This window comes from Archocentrus centrarchus, chromosome 23 (genome assembly GCF_007364275.1).
Source record: "Archocentrus centrarchus isolate MPI-CPG fArcCen1 chromosome 23, fArcCen1, whole genome shotgun sequence".
NCBI classification, from domain to species: Eukaryota; Metazoa; Chordata; class Actinopteri; order Cichliformes; family Cichlidae; genus Archocentrus; species Archocentrus centrarchus.
Window position 1 is genome coordinate 2,869,424 of NC_044368.1, and position 16,964 is coordinate 2,886,387.

General features: G+C 45.2%; 1 protein-coding gene across 3 annotated transcripts; it reads left to right on the forward strand.

The window, feature by feature from the left end:
- The first annotated feature begins 1,789 nt into the window (after window positions 1–1,789).
- rab3ip (RAB3A interacting protein (rabin3)) lies at window positions 1,790–16,635 on the forward strand. 3 transcript variants are annotated; one of them, XM_030719863.1, is made up of 14 exons: window positions 1,790–1,922; window positions 7,996–8,110; window positions 9,183–9,299; window positions 9,684–9,850; window positions 9,925–10,090; window positions 10,940–11,035; window positions 11,775–11,852; window positions 12,064–12,276; window positions 12,362–12,490; window positions 13,522–13,634; window positions 13,735–13,758; window positions 14,093–14,192; window positions 14,633–14,702; window positions 14,790–16,635. In XM_030719863.1, exons 3-14 carry the CDS (start codon window positions 9,210–9,212, stop codon window positions 14,870–14,872), a joined length of 1,329 nt encoding a protein of 442 aa, XP_030575723.1. In that variant the 5' UTR covers window positions 1,790–1,922; window positions 7,996–8,110; window positions 9,183–9,209; the 3' UTR covers window positions 14,873–16,635. The 3 variants fall into 3 exon arrangements, with proteins under 3 accessions (XP_030575723.1, XP_030575724.1, XP_030575725.1); XM_030719864.1 differs by lacking the exon at window positions 13,735–13,758; XM_030719865.1 differs by lacking the exon at window positions 10,940–11,035.
- The last annotated feature ends 329 nt before the right edge of the window (window positions 16,636–16,964 follow it).

The following is a 16,964-nucleotide window of genomic DNA, read 5'->3' on the forward strand; positions in this document are numbered from 1 at the left end:
TATATTTAAAAACGTGGCTTCTGCGCCCCCTGCTGGCCGCAGCCCGAAGCTCATTCACACTCACCCGGTCACTTTATTAGGCACACCGTGCTCGTACTGGGTTAGACCCCCTTTTTCCCTTCAGAGCTGCCTTAATTCAACAAGGTGCTAAAAAAAAAGTCCTCATAGATTTTGGTCCTTATTGAGACGACAGCATCACACAGGTGCTGCAGATTTGTCGGCTGCATCCATGATGTGAATCTCCCGTTCCACCACATCCCAAAGGTGCTCCATTAGACTGAGATCTGGTGACTGTGGAGGCCATCTGAGTGCAGTGAACTCACTGTCATGTTCAAGGAAGCAGTTTGAGATGATCTGAGCTTTGTGACATGGAGCATTATCCTGCTGGAAGCAGCCATCAGAGGATGGTCATAAAGGGATGGTCATGGTCAGCAACAATACTCAGGTAAGTTGTGGGGTTTAAATGATGCTCAGTTGGTACCAAGGGGTCCAAAGTGTGCCAGTAAAATATCTCCCACACCATCACACCAGCAGCAGCCTGAATTGTTGATATGAGGGAGGATGGGTCCATGCTTTCATGCGGTTAATACCAAATTCTGACCCTACCATCAAATGTTGCAGCAGAAACTGAGACTCCCAGACCAGGTGGTGTTTTTCCAGTGTTCTATGGTGTCCAGTTTTGGTGAGCCCGTGCACATCGTAGCCTCAGTTTCCTGTTCTTATCTGACGGAAGTCCACTGTACAGTGTGGTCTTCTGCTGCTGGAGCCTATGTGTCATGTGGTCAGAGATGCTCTTCTGCATACCTTGGTTGTGATAAGTGGTTAATTGAGTTCCTGTTGCCTTCCTATCAGCTTTAAGCAGCCTGGCCGTTCTCCTCTGACCTCTGACATGAACAAGGCCTTTTCCCCCCAGAGGACTGCTGCTCCCTGTGTGAACGTTCCCTGTAAACCACCATGAAAGAACAAAATGAGGTTCCTCAGTATTTTATTGCCCTTGAATTGAAGTGGTGGATAAAAACTTGCTTCTGGAAGTTTTAATTCTCCCTCTAATGTTCCAGAATCCACATGTAGTCCCTCTTTGACTGAAATAAATCAACATGTAAAATTTAAAGATTGGAAAGATTGGATGACTTTAATCTCTGAGTTCATAATCTCAGAGAATATGTCACTTTATACACCACTACATTGTTGTTGTTTATTTCCCTTTTTTTGTTTTATTACAAATTAAACCTCATTAAGTTAAATAATTTTTTTAATTTAATGTTTTTCACTTAGTGCCTTTCACCTGTTCTACATTTTTATTTATATTTATCTATTTTATTTATTCATTTCCTGGAGCTACATTTATTATTTTTCCTTTTTTATTTTTTCATTCTTTCTGTTTTTGGAACTTTAGCCTCATAAATTTTGAGTTGTTTTTGTTATAAATTTATTATCCCCCTCTCTAAGCACATTGTTTTTTTCGGGAATGGGCTACTTATTTTTCTTTCTTTTTTTAAAAAAAAATTGTTGTATTTGTTGCAAATTTTCGACTATATGTTCTGGGATTTTCTCTCCCTCCCTGAGCTACACTTATAATTTTATAATTTAATTTGCCTCTGTTTCTTCTCTCTTTTTTAATAACTTTAATCTCTTGTAATTGAATATATTACCCTCCTCCCTGAGCTACATGTATTTGATTTTATTCTGATAGTTGTCCTAATGCTGAGTGGTGCGTTTCTGTCCTCTGCGCTACACGATCTCTGGTATCTCTGTGGATTCCCAGCTGACCGTGAACGCGCCTCCGTCAGTAGGAGCTCCGCTGTGCGTCAGCAGCCGCTCCGGTGAGTCTCTCTCCGTTTGTTTGTCTGTTTATCGGGCTGTTTCGTCCCGTTACCGTGAAGAAGGCCGGCTGCCCGGGCTGCAGTGCACACGGAGGTCCGGTGAGTCCACCTTTAAGGTGCCTTTACTGTTTTCATTTTAATGGCCGGCTCGCTGAGTTGGGCGAACTTGCTTAGCACCGCTAGCTTGTTTGCTACATGCAAACAGCATCGATGCGCCCATTGTCGGACAGCGCTTCTCCTCTTGCTCACGGCTGCTCAGTCACACGCTCAGTTTGCGGTGTTTTAAAGCGCATCCGCTGTCACATAAATCAGTGCATTTATCAGTGTGCTGTAATCAGGGAAATTAGCCATCCGCAGCCAGGCTTTACATAGTGGCCGATAATGGAAGCAGGGTTTCCCCTTGCTTGATTCACAGATGTTTATTGGCTGAGGAGGACGGATATTTTGTTTTTAACACATTTATTATTATCAGGTGATTTATTCCGTCTTTTTAGCGCAGCTGTACAAAAAATTCCCGCTCTCACTGATGTCAACTAATGTTAGATAACGTTAGCTGCTCGGCTAACCTTAGCCCGTCGTAGCAGCGAAACCCGAACCGACGCTCCGCGAACAGACGCCGCTCCCTCGCGTCCTTCACACCGCGTCAGGTGACAGCCGCTAGCCCCTTAACGTCAGCCCCCTCCGGGCTGCAGGTGTTCACATGTCAGCGCATTAGCATAATAAGCAGCCTCACGTAACATGGCATCAGCGGCTAGCCCAATGCTAGCTGTCAGGTGCTCACACCTGAGAGCAGGAACCGTTCACCTGGAGGAGCGACATCAGCCCTCCAGCATACAGGTGACTCTGTAAGCAGGCAGAGCTGGAGATCAGGTAAATGAGCAGAGACGCAGTTGTAGGTGTAAACTCAGGTGATCTTAGTGTACCTGAACTTTCCTCTGGCCTTAAAACGTTGAATTGTTACCGGTAAACAAATTCACATGACTTCTGTTTGTACTTTACATATTTTGGGGGTAAAGATAAGAAATCTACAGGCTCTTAAAACTTTAATTCTGTTACTGAACAGACCCAAAGGGATTTTAGTGTCTGGCCTGTGCTGCTCAAATGTTGTTAATTCAGTTTGCTCATCTGTTTGTGGGATGCTGAATAATTCGTTTTTATGCCATGAACATCCACCATATTGCCAGAAATCTTGGCTCGTATGCCTTCACACACATGAACTTGGGTAACATCCCATTCTTAATCCATGGGTTTAATATGACGTCGGCCCACCCTTTGCAGCTATAACAGCTTCAACTCTTCTGGGAAGGCTTTCCACAGGTTTAGGAGTGTTTATGGGAATTTTTGACCATTCATCCAGAAGAATGATGTCAGGCACTGATGTTGGACGAGAAGGCCTGGCTCACAGTCTCCGCTCTAATTTATCCTAAGGAGGCCATCCCCAAACTGTTCCCACAGAGTTGGGAGCATCAAATTTTCCCAAATGTTTGGTCTGCTGAAGCATTAAGAGTTCCTTTCACTGGAACTAAGGGGCCGAGCCCAACTCCTGAAACCCCCCCCCGCCCACCACCACCACCACCACCAAATTTTACACTTGGCACAATGCAGGCAGACGGGTACCGTTCTCCTGGCAACCACCAAACCCAGATTCCTCCCTCTGATTGGCAGATGGAGAAGTGTGATTCGTCCCTCCAGAGAACACGTCTCCACTGCTCTAGAGTCCAGTGGCGGCGTGCTTTACACCACTGCATCCGACGCTCTGCATTGAGCTTGGTGATGGAAGGCTTGGATGCAGCTGCCATGGAAACCCATCCATGAAGCTCTCACTGTTCTTGAGCTGATCTGAAGGTCACATGAAGGTTGGAGTTCTGTAGTGATTGACTCTGCAGAAAGTTGGTGACCTCTGTGCACTATGATCCTCAGCATCCACTGACCCCACTCTGTGATTTTACATGGCCTAACACTTCATGGCTGAGTTGCTGTCATTCCCAATCACTTCCACTTTCCTATAATCCCACTAACAGCTGACTGTGGAATTTGAGGACTGGACTTGTTGCACAGGTATCATCCTATCGCTGTACCACGCTGGAACTCTCTGAGCTCCTGAGAGCGACCCATTCTTTCACTAATGTTTGTAGAAGCAGTCTGCATGCCGAGGCGCTTGATTTATACACCTGTGGAAGTGACTGGAACACTTGAATTCAATGATTTGGATGGTGGGTGAATACTTTTGGCAGTATAGAGTATATTCTGAGAAAATACACAGAAATTTCATAGACTTCACCTGTCTTCACAATAAACTGGACCAAACAGTATCTGTTGGGCCAGGTCGTTGCATGTTTTGTGGCTGTGATGCAGGTTTTCTGTAGATGACTCAGTGCCGGATGTAATCAGACTGTCAGCAGAGACGGTCCATTAACAGTTACAGAGACAGAAATTATAGGTGGGCTGCAGCTCAGAAACCCATCATTAAACTGAAATGCAGGCTATCCATGTGTGGTGCAGACCAAGAGAAAGCGACGGGTCTGAGTGTATGACCTCTACAGAGGGGTGATATGGGGGTCCTTTACTGGTATAATTAGTTTCCTGCTCTTCCTTTTAGAGCAGGAGTGTCAGAGCCAACAGGCCTACTGGATGACTTTGCAAGAGCTAAAAAAGTGCAGCGAAGCATCATTTTTTTTTATAATGCTCTGCTAGTCCTGGTGAGGTTCATGGGAGTTCCTGAAAATGATTTTTCATGTGTCCAGTCTGTCATGCACCCATCCACGGCCATGTAAGTGAAGCCAGTGCTTTGCATTTTTAAATACTGGGGGGAAAAAAATCCACATTTAGGGGAATGAGGGAGCTGGGATCATGCATATGCATGCATTAGTAGTACAGAGGAGTGGAAAACACCTGGAAGGTGTAGTCAATCATAAAGAGTGTGATGATACAGGCTGTGAAAACTCTGCATGTGAATTCTTCATGTTCCTGCAGCTCTGCTGTGATCTTTGATGCACATTTAATCAGAATATTGTTGAAACTACTTATTTTTAAGACATTAGTGTTCATGAAAAGAGACTGGTTACCTGTTTTTTCTTACATTATATAATAAATGCTAATAAATGCTAATCAATACCAGGGAGGCCCCACCCCTCATAATGACACTCGATGTTGTTTTTTCCTTTAATTTGCCCCCGTTTGTCGCTGTAAACCCCTCACTGTTTCCTCGCCGCTCGCTTTGCGGTCAGTCAAGCTGTTTGGGATTCGTGTAAACGCCGCCGACACACAGGATGAGTAACCGGATCCTCGCTCGGCCCCGCTCGGCGTGTCAGGTTACCACGGCAGGCTCTCTGGGACTGGTCTCCATGGAGACGGGCGGGAGGGGAAGAGGAGTGAGGTTGTTTTTAATGCAGGTGGGGTTTCACCTGTGTGTGTGTGTGTGTGTGTGTGTGTGTGTGTGTGTGTGTGTGCGCGGTATACATCCTGTATGGGTGTGCGCTGACGCGTCTGTGTTTTTATACCATCAATCATGTGAGCTGCATTTAATTTTTGATGGTTTGTTTTTCCTTTATGTGAATATTTTATGATGTGAATAATTGAACAAATTAGCTCAGTGGTAACTTTGATGTAGCGTCTGATCTAAAATCAGCATCTGTCGCACTCTAAGTGTTACAAGTTGTGATTGGTTGGTGGTGAGAATATGACTGTTTAACCCCGTAATCTGGCATAAGATCAGACAGATATGTCCTAGTCCGTCATTACTTCCTGATTTTAAACCACAAAACTTCTTCATGGTCTTCAACAAATCACACAAGAGGAAAAAAGGGCTTCATTCATATCAGTATACCATCATCACAGTGATGTTGGTGGCTGATTGTCCTTGAATGCAGCATTAGCGTCTGCATTCCAGCAGCAGTGAAACTCGGAGCAAAACAATGACTGGACTCAGCGTTCAGAGTCTGAGACGCGGCTGAGCATCGTTCCCCAGCATACCTCACCGAGGAGGGGACGAAACGCCCAAACGGGCTCAATGAAGAACATCCACAGAAGAAGACGTGATGATACCGAGACAGGAACAAAACACTCACTCAGCATGTTCTTAAAGTACAGAGGGAGTGACACCTGCTTTATTTGTCTTTAAGTCACTCTTTGTGTTTACACTCATCAGAGACGCGCCCACTAAACACACACACACACACACACACACACAGACACACACGCAGAAATGCACCAGGTGGAGCAGGTGTGACCGGTGTGCTGTTCAGCCACCCTGCTGAGGGAGGCAAAACAAAGGAGCGGGACAAAGAAGTAATGAGATTACTTTAAAAACGCATCACGGTGATGTTAGTGATGATAAACGAGTAACTCGGGTATGAAAATAGATTTCTCAGAAGCTTTAGCCGTGAACTTCCTGTCTGTGCTGAACTTTGACCTCAGCCTTCATAAACTGTATCATAAGATGTTTTCAGACCTGAACTTTGGACACTTTTTGGAGAATCAGGTCTGGAAAAGCAACAGTAGCTTCAGGTGTGTTCACATTACTGGAAGGTGAGGGAGCTGCCTGGGTTAGGCTTGCAGGAGGCATGGGGAGAGTGTCCAGGAGGAGACGTTTTATGAAAACAGACCCAGTGGGTGATGCCACGGTGGCTCCGTGGCTTTCATACTGTGAGCGTGGTCGAGTCTGAGGGTTTTTTTTTTTTTTCTCATTGAGAGAAAACTGCAGCGAGTCTGGCGCACCTGAAACACCAGTATAAATGATAACAGGGCTGCGATGATGTCACAAAAATGAAGTGACCAAAATCTAGGCTTGGACTGGTGGTCTGAGTTTACAGGAGTGCTGAAGCAGCAGTGCTGCTACTAATAGACCGGTCTCAGAGGGACGGAGTAATTATGGTGGAAAAAAGTGCCTCATTAAAATGTGCGCTTAAATTTATTTCACACTTCCTGATGAGGAAGGCTGGAATTTCACCACAATTGAAGGATGAAATTTTAGGTCGGGCTGTATGACGCAGCGAGCCGAAGTATTAGAGTTCAGTTTAAATGCTCCAGAACGCTGCAGACGTGCTTATTTCTGCTGTAAAGTTGGACCTTTTTTGACCTCGAAGTCTGCGGGACTGACTGACTGTTGGAGCGGCCTCAAGATTCTGGCAGTTGCGTGTCGTTTTTCACCCCCGGGGGTCATAGCTTGGTGTGTTTATAGGTGCGAAACCTGCGACTAATGCAGTAGCATCATTTTGGAGAATAGTAATCAAACATACCACATATGGAGAGGAAAATGTTTATTTTAAAGCCTCGGCTTAAATGTGATGCTGTGCTGTGTGAGTTACACGTGTGTTGTTATGTGGACACGTCTTGATTAGGGATGGGAATCGAAAACTGGCTCCAAAATCCAAGAGAATCGTGTCCCTCTAAGCTTGTCAGCTCCTGTTATCAATACTTGCCTGTTTTGCTGGTTTGAACTGTGAAACCATGACCGTGTCTGTATGCTGCGTTCAAACTCGGGGGCAATAAAAGCTGATTTGATGCCTGAAATCTGTTTAAGAGTCAATAAAACAATAATAATTTTATTTCTTCAGACCCTTACAAAACACAGTTAACGCCTCCTTTAAATCAAGCAGCACCCTGACAGGCAAACTCTGGGGCAAAAAAGGCCCATGTGACTTCCCCGTTTCAGCCTGTGAGATTAATTACTGGTGAACAAATGCAGCATTTCTGCCCACTCAGCTCTGCTCTCATTTGAGGTTTGGAAGCTGGACAGTAAAACACTAAATGCAGGGATGTACCCCTCCCTCACCAGTCGTATTTTTTGAAATTTGTAGCCTCAGCCTCCCTGAACGTTACGACTCAGCAGCCACAAAGCAGTGACTGTTAGCACAGCTGGAGTTGGACAGACAGGAGCCGGGTTTTGCTCCTGCTGCTGGTCCAGAAAAGGAAATCCTTGTTCTCCACTTTGTTCTGTTTGGGAACGGTTCTGGTTCTGCTGCAGCTGATTTCTACCCCCAGTTTTTTGTATCTGAGGGCTTTCAGGATAGAAATGTTTGGTTGTTATAAGAGAGGGACTTGAATTCTTTAATTTCTAACTCTGTCAGTTATAGCATCTCTAAACAAAACTGGTGTCAGTGGAGCAAATATTTTGAACCCGCAGCAGAAAATAAAACTTCTCTCTCTCTGCCTCTTTCTCTTTATTTTCCAGGTACAGGACAGCTTTTGCCTGTTGGTGTGTTTGCTGAGTCGCTCCTTCACCTGATTTTTATTGACTGCGAGCCTCCGTCAAACCTCCAGCCGTCTCCACCCACAGCTGCACTATGGTACAGTGAACAGGAAACACACTTCAGGTCGTAAAGGCACTCAGTGAGCTTCTAAGCCCAACTCGGAGTTGTGGCCAAATTTATCACATCGTTTAGACTTTTTTTTAGTCTTAATTTTTATTCATTCAGATCTTTAAAAGGTTAAAAAGCTGCAGGATGATGTAACTTCACATGAGCAGAATTTGTTTCCAGTTTCTCTGCACTCACCTTAAATCTGAGTTTAACACCTGAGCATACTTGCGGGAGTTTTTCAGACTCTTGAAATGAAAAACATCACAAGGTAATTGATTTAAAAAATTCTGAAAAAATCACTGATCTTTATTTCATTTTGATGGTGATTTAAATGGTGTATGTCGCAATGTTCCTAAATTCCAGCTGAGGGCAGCAAACACTTCCACACTTCCTGTTTCTCACGGGTTGATATTATTCTGTTTTGCAGGGCAGAAATGTGGTTGTGTAACTGTGTTTGCAGGTTCACAAACAGAAGAAGAAGAAGAAGAAGAAGAAGAAACAGCCTTTATTGTCCCACAGAGGGGAAATTTGGGTGTAACAGCAGCCGCAGTTATTAGATGTCAGATGTTACGTTTCTTGCAGTCAGTGAGTCTCTGAATGTGAGTGGATCCTGTTCACAGCTGTAATCACGTACTCAGGGAGGTGCTGGACTTTAAAGTCAGAACCTTTGGGCCGCCGCCTCTCGCAGGCTGCAGAGCGTTTCCCACCGCAATTACAGCTCGTTAGTAAAGGATCCGCTTGAAAGTCATTTGAAAGGTTTTTGCGTTTCACAGCACTGATGAGAAACTTTTTATTTGTAAACTTGCAGTGAGAAAAATGCTAATGGCTGCTGATTCACCAACAAACATCTTTTGAAGCCTTTGTTTGGCCCCCTGCTGTTAGGCACCGAGTCTCCATCTGCAGTCTGGACTGAAGCGAGACTGCTGGCAGCTTTCCTATGACTCACTGCTGCCCTCCACATTTTCAATGTGAATACATTTAACGAACACACTGCAGGCTCTCTCACAGCTTTGTGTGTGTGTGTGTGTGTGTGTGTGTGTGTGTGTGTGTGTGTGTTCAGAGTGTATGATGTCTGAGAGCAGCTGCTATGGCCTGCAGCAGCGGTCAGAGCAATGCAGAGACTCTGGAGGGGTTCCACGAGGTGAACCTGGCCTCGCCCACCACACCTGACCTTCAGGTAAGGTTGGAGCTCAGCTCTCTGCATGCATTTTTCAGCATGTTTCAGGAGGCGTTGTTGGTCAGTGTAGCCAGGATTGCTGTTCTCATAGTTGAGATTAACGTGAGTGAAGTTTGTGACAGTAACAAAAACTAAACTGTTGGTTAGAACTCTGTGGAGCTCCCTGCGTCCCATATGGTGGTTCTGTTCTTCTCTTGTGTGCATGATTGAAAAACAGTCTTTCTGTTGAGGCTTTTTTAAACTTGTCTGAACAACTTTGTCGGTGTTTTGAAGCAGTTGATTGTGTCTGGGGGGGGGGGGCTAAAATCCCACCCAGCCTCCGCTCTCCTGTTCCTGTAACAGGTGTTCATCACCTCGATTGATTCTCTGTGTATCGACCTGCAGAACCAATCGGATCAGCGCCCACCCGCCCGTCACAGCACCCCGCCCACTTCTCTGTATCGCACCCACTCTCTGGGAGCGCCCCCCCAGGGCCTTCCCACCTCGCTGCGAGCGGATCAGCTCCCCACTCAGCCGGTTTACTCGGCGCCGCGGCACAGCCACAATGGAAGGTAACGAAAATACAGAGGCTGAACCCGACCTGTCGGCTGTAATTCACGACTCATCAGTGCTGTTTCCCCCTCAGTGTGCCGGGCCAGGAGGGGGAGTCGGCTGACTTTCTGTCCGGAGAGGACGGGGAGGAGTGCGGCGCTCTGAGTGACAGCCTGTCGCGGCTGCGCAGCCCGTCTGTGATGGAGGTCCGAGAGAAAGGATACGAGAGGCTGAAGGAGGAGCTCGCCAAGGCCCAGAGGGTAGGGCGCACTCACAGGAGCACATCTTCATCACATCAGAGGACATCGCAACATCAGTTTCCTCAAGACTGATCTGACCTGAACATGGCCTAATCCTGACTTCAACTCCAGCCCTCGTGTTTAAGCTTTAAAGGGACAGTTCACCCCAAAACGAGTGTTTTTCCTCTGGCCTGCAGTGCTGGTTAACCATTGAGATTGTTAGGGTGGGAATTTCCGGTTTTGGAGAAGTTTGCTGTAGAGAAAACAGGAAAAAGGAGAGAAAAAAGAAACTCATAAATAAATGAGATGTTGCCATGTTTTTTGTGTATTTTCTTTCTACCAAAATGCACCCACAGAGCAGAAGGAAGTGTCCTTTTACTGTGGATAATAATCTCTGACAGACGTTTTTTTTCCAAGTATAATTTTTTAGCTTTGAGTGCCACAAGATGAGTGTCACTTAGTTCCTTTATATTCAAGAAAACAGTGGAAGATGTGCAGACCAAAATAATCCACGTGGATAAAAAGCATATAGAGATTTGATTTTGGGGTGAACTGTTCCTTTAACTTAAAGACGTGTTCACAGCTGACCGTTGGGGTGTGTGTGTGTTTGTGTGTGTTTGTGTGACTTCACTACATCTCCCCACAGCGCTCATTACTTAGACTGACATCATGTAAAATTCTGAGTTTTATTTAAAAGCATTTTTAAAATTATTTTTTGTGCATTTGTTAAACACGTTTCACTAATTTTAATTTCTTCATCTCTTTGTTCGTTGTTGCCACGCTTTCATTTTCAACGTGTTCATTTGGCCGTTGTTTTTCTGTTGTGTTGCTTTGTTTGTTCGTGTGTGTGTGTGTATGTGTGTGTGTAAGGAGCTGCTGTTGAAGGATGAGGAGTGTGAGAGGTTGTCTAAAGTCAGAGACCAGCTCGGCCAGGAGCTGGAGGAGCTCACCGCCAGTCTCTTCCAGGTCGGTCCGCCTCTCCCCCGTCTGTCTCCTCCACTTCCTGCTTCCTGTTTCCTTTTCTCCTCCTGAGGCACCGGACAGAAAAAAATGAGAATGATTGACACAGGCAGCGTAAATGGAGGCGTGACGGCTTCACCGAGGTGCTGCGAAGCTTTTAGGTGAACTCTAAACGTAACATTTTCACTGTTCCGCTCATTCGGCTTCACAGGTTTCCTCTAAAAATAGGCAAACAATTGGATTTTATTGGAATTAAAGAGTTAATTTCTTTTGTGGTTTTCTTCAGTGTGAATCTCTCGCTTTGTCTTGTGTTAAAAATCAAGTGCACCCCTTTCCCTTACAACACAAAACCCTCCCTAAGAGCTCAAACTCAGTCACAAATTGAGGCCAGATGATGAAAAGAGAACCTAAAAGTCGTGAAATGTTTCCACGAGCGCCTCCTGTGGAAAAATGAGGTCCAGAGTGGGAGTTGTATCCAGTCCAGAGTTCTATCTGTGTGGACTGAATCTGTCCGGCGGGCCTTCAGAACGTGCTGTTCCTCCTCCTCCTCGTTCCTCCTCCGTGTTCTCAGCTCTCTCTCTCTCAGGTGTTGGGACTCTGTGTGTTTGTGTGTCTGTATGTGCAGATTCACTTCATGTTCCTGTTCTGTTTTCCTTCTTTTTCTAGAGTGAACTTTTCCTTTAAGTTGCACTGAGCTTGTTTAGGTGCTGATTTCACCATCAGAGTCAATGTGTGTGTTTTCCAGGAGGCCCACAAAATGGTGAGAGAAGCAAACGTGAAACAGGCGACCGCTGAAAAACAGCTGAAAGAAGCTCTGGGCAAGGTGACAACACGGAGCACTCACACTAAACCGCATTATAAACGACACAGTTTAATCTGAGAGGATGAAAAGACCAAAAACTCAGTGATGTACTGAAAAGTCGCCCTAACCTGTGCCTTTTATTTACGGGCTTAAATATAGGACCATAAATGCATCTCTCAGAGGACTTCTGTGAGATGTTGATGAACGTCCGTCTCTTTCCGTTTGTCTTCAGATCGACGTCCTCCAGGCGGAGGTCCAGGCCCTGAAGACGCTCGTGCTCTCCTCCCCGACCTCCCCGGTGGGTGAGCTCCCCTCTGTGGGAGGAGGAGGGGTGAAGACTCCTTTCAGAAAGGGCCACAGCAGGAACAAGAGCACCTCCTCTGCCATGCTGGGGACGCAGCCCGACCCGTCAGCCACGCAGCCCATCGTACGGGAATGTCGGGAGGTAGGAGGGAGCGCTCGCGCACGTGCAGCTTCAGTGCTCTCTTTAACACCGGGTGATGAGACTGTATGTGGTTTTGAACGTGTAGGTGGACAGTCAGCTGTTCGGCGAGTTCAAGGCGTGGAAGGAGGCGCCGACGCTCGAGCGGAGCTGCAGCTTCCTGGAGAGAATTTACCGAGAGGACATCTACCCCTGCCTGACCTTCAGCAAGAGCGAGGTACACGAGCGTTTGACCGCAGCCGGGTCTCCGGAGCTTTTGAAAATACTTTAATCCACAGCTGTCAGACACGTGAGACAGAAACAGCGATTTTTTTTTTTTTGGTGAGCCACATAAAAATGAAAGGAAACATGTTTGTTTGATACGAAGGTCGGGTCAGCCTTTGAGACCCACAAATATGGAATTTCACTCTGATCACAAATTCTGCTGCGCCAGTTAAATTGATAAAACTTTTAAAGTGAAGTACTCGCCGTTTAGTTCAGGTGAGTGAACGAGAGCCCTCGATCACAAAGATCTAAACAGAGGGGAAAAAATCACGAGGTTTCTGGAGGTGAAGCTGCAGAAGCTTTTTTTTTAAGGTTGCATCTGCCTTTTAGGGGCGCTGTCGCCTCACAGCAAGAAGGTCCTGAGTTCCTGCGATCAGTCTGCATGTTCTCTCTGTGTGGGTTCTCTCAAGGTTCTCCAGCTTCCCCCCACAGTCCAAAGACTTTTTAGGTTAGTTGGCGACTCTTAACTGGCTGTAGGTGCAAACATGAGCGCTAATGGACGGCGACCAGGCCAGGTGTGCCCTGCCTCTCACCCTGTGACAGCTGGGATGGGCTCCAGCACCCCCCCACAACCCTGAATGGGATCATCAGTTAAAAAAATGTAAACAGTGGCTGCCGTGCAGGCAGGTCTGCTGGTGCTTGGTGCTCTCTTTGCCCCTCCCGTCTGCCCATCAGACACCCTGAGGTGGGAGCACTTCCTGCAACTGTTGCCATAATTGAGCAACCTTAATGTTACATTTGATTTAGCCGTTCTGTCTCAGAACAAAGGAAACCGTTCAAATACATCATAAGACACTTTGGACCGGGTTCCTGTTTTCACAGTACGCGTTTGGTTTGGTGTGAAATGTCCTCAGACGCTGTTAAAGGCTCGTCTCTCCTCCGCACAGCTGTAGAAGAACGTGCGAATGTTGGGTTTGGAAAATGTAAATCCACTGGCACAGGATTCTGAAACCTCCTGCTGTCCTCGTCTCTCCTCTGTATCAGCTGGGTTCGGCCATCCTGGAAGCCGTGGAGCAGAACACGCTGAGTGTGGAGCCGGTCGGCTTCCAGCCGCTACCTGTGGTCAAAGCGTCGGCGGTGGAGTGTGGAGGACCAAAGTGAGCGCACACACACACACACACTCACTTCTTCTCCCCTTCATCAAGCTTTCACTCCTTCATCATCACATCTCCATCTTCCCTCAATTTCCCCCTCTAGTGGCCGAAGGCCTGATCTCGTCACGTAAGTCTGACTCGCTCCCCCATCTACATTTTCTTTTTTAGCCTCTCCTCAGTTGCTTCTTGCCTCCATCCGGCTCTTCCAAACTCTCCTGCTAACTCATGACGTTCACTCCTTCTAAACCTCCTGTCCAGGATATCAAAGCCATCCTGATGATACAAACCTTCATCCTGTCCTCCTTTTCTCCTCCCTCGCTTCCCTGAGCGGTGTTACTTTTGCTCCTGTATAGTTTGTTCTGCTTTGTAGCTTTGTTTCTGTATGTGTGTGTGTGTGTGTGTGTGTGTGTTTCTTCCTGTTGAAAGAAAAGTGAACGCTTGTTTTTGTGTCTCTCTGATAGAAAATGTGCCCTGAGCGGTCAGACCAAAACCTGTAAGCACAGAATCAAGTTTGGAGATTCGTCCAGCTATTACTACGTGTCTCCCTATTGTAGATACAGAGTGAGTACAACACAGCATGTACTGACGCCGCCTTATAACAGCTGCAGGACAGAAGCGTCACTGTCGCCTGAGTGTTAATGCAGCAGCTTCCTGCACTGTAACGTTGGACACTTTTGGAGCCTCCAGTGGACGTTAGAGGAACTGCAGTTTCTGTCACATTGACCCAGCACAGGATATGCCTGTTTCCCCTTCTTTCTTTCACTGGCTTCATTTTTCAGCCACTCCTTTTATTTGGGGTGATTTTTCAAACTAAATCAGACGTTATAACCTTAATATAAATACTTTTAAAGTCTCCTAAAACAACAGGAACTACCGTTAAGTTTGAGAGAAAGAGTCGGCTCCACATATTAGTTCAAGTCTACTAGAGCAGCTGTGCATGACTTTGTTGATGTTTCACACACTGCTGATCGGTGTTTTCAGCAGTCTCTTCTTCCCCTCAGATCACGGCGGTGTGCAACTTCTTTACCTACATTCGCTACATCCACCAAGGGCTGGTCAAACAGCAGGACGGTAAGAAACGCACGGAAACTTGAGCAGGTTCAGGCGGCGGGTCGATGCTGGCGGTGTGATTAACCCTCCCTTCCTCTGTGTTTGCAGCAGAGCAGATGTTCTGGGAGGTGATGCAGCTCCGCAGGGAAATGTCCCTCGCCAAGCTTGGCTACTACAAAGACCAGCTGTGACCAGGCTCGCCCTCCAATCACAGCAGGATATGACCTGAAGCCCCCCCCCCCCATGCGGTTATTTCAGGAACCACCTCCTCCTCCTTCCCTCTCCGTTCGTGTGTTTTTGTGTGAAAAACTGTTTTCAATCATCACAAAAAAAAAAGACTGTAAGACTGTGATGGCGGCGCTCGGTGGTCGTTACTGACCTGGACTCCTTTAGGTTGTTATTTCCTTTGGTACTCCAGTGTATGACTAAAACTGACATGAAAGGAGAAAATACCCCCCCCCCCCCCCCCTTTAAGATAAAAGCACTACAAACCCTGAATCACATGAAGATAAACTGTGGAGGAGCAGGAGTGGCCGCAAAACACGAGAAAATGATCAAAAAAATCGATACATTTATGAGAAAATATCTGATAAAAGTTTGTGAGAAGCGTAGAATGAAGTCCTCACTGAGGTTTTGGAACGTTTCACAAACGGTTCGATGTGTTGTGGGGGTGCACACAACCAAATGAACCTTATGAGTCAGATTTAAAAGTAAAATTTTAATACTATGAGAAAATATTTCAGCAGTAAAACTGATAAAACTGCAGTATTAAGAGTAAAAGTCTGTTTAAGGGGAAACACTTCAGAATATTTGGATATAATGAAGCTGACTGCAGGGAGCCAGTGACAGCTCATCATTTCTTTCTGAAGTTAGAATTAAATTTTTTTTCAAGTTTAAAGTCTAAAATTATGAATGAAATGTTTAAATTTAACTTAAAGATTTGTGACTTATTTGTAATTTGAAAGTTTTCACATTAGAAAATGTTTTGTTGAAACTTCAACCTGGTAAAATTCTCAAAACACGAGTTTAATTTATTAAATTTAGCTTTAAAATTAGTTAAAAATATTTTTCCCTCCAAATTTTGACTGATTTTTTTTTTTCTTTTTCTTTATGTAAAATTGGCACTAATTCAAATATTTTCTTACCTTTTGGCAGTCTGACTTCTCATTATTATCCAAATATCTTAAATTATTGAATTATAGTTTTTTTTTTTTAATACTAAGCTCATTCTGGGCAGTCTGACTTTTGTTTTTCAAATATCTATAAAATTGATTTATTTCTGTGGTCAAAGTGTTCTGATTATGTCTGAATTTATTTGTTATTTTCAAACCACTTGAACTTTCCTGACTTTACATCAGAGTATTAAGCTTTTTTGTTCATAAAATTAGCACTTATCAGCTTCACCCTCAAAATAATTTCAGTTACAGTCGTGGTCACAAAATTGTTTTCTCAAAAGTTTTCAAAAAAAAAAGTCAGTTTTATGAGTTATAAAATATTATGCTACAAAGATGGACTTTCCCCCCTCTAATGGTGGCTCAGTTTTCTCATATTGGAACTGCTCATGTCAGACATAAGCTTATATTTAACTTTATTTAGAGGTATGATGCTTGCAGGGTGAAGATGTTGGTTTCTTTGTTTCTTTTGTTGTTGGAAGCATTAAAGGAAACACTGCATTTACATTTCCTGTTGAACACGACGCTCTGCAGACGTGTCCTGGTGTTTTCAGCGAGGTCCGTGTAACCAATCAGGACTCGTTAACAATAAGCTGTGTGTGTGTGTGTGTGTGTGTGTGTGTGTGTGTGTGCGCGCGCCTGCTGTTCTGTAAACTTTATACATGTTAATTTAAACCTCTCTCTCTCTCTCTCTCTCCTGTTCAAAATCAATGTCACTCTCCCGGTTTGGTTTAGTGCCTTTTCTCTCAGACACTGAAATAAAACAGTAATACCTCTGGAAACTCCTCAGCATTTCTTCTTCTCAGGATCAGGAGTAATCTAAACCGCACACGACTAAGCTTGTGTTGTGGACGGATCATCTCGGATGCTCTCTCTGCCCATTAGAGATGAACCCTCGTCCTCCATCTAACCAAAGCTCATTTTATGCCAACTAAAACAATATCACCAACCCTCCAAACGTTGCCATTTAGTTTTCCATCTTTACGTCTAAACTTAGAGCAGTTTGTTTTCAGAAGTACTGTCAGATAAACCAGGTAGAAATGATTAATCCAGTTCATCATTTCTACCTGGAAACAAGCTCCTTAAGAAAATAAACAGCCGTGCCACTAAA

Bases quoted from the DNA above. Each gene is read 5' to 3' on its own strand.
- rab3ip (XM_030719863.1), top strand. From the start codon at position 9,210: ATGGCCTGCAGCAGCGGTCAGAGCAATGCAGAGACTCTGGAGGGGTTC. The intron at 11,036-11,774 runs GTCGGTCCGCCT...TGTGTTTTCCAG, and splicing joins TCACCGCCAGTCTCTTCCAG to GAGGCCCACAAAATGGTGAG. The intron at 14,703-14,789 runs GTAAGAAACGCA...CTGTGTTTGCAG, and splicing joins GCTGGTCAAACAGCAGGACG to CAGAGCAGATGTTCTGGGAG.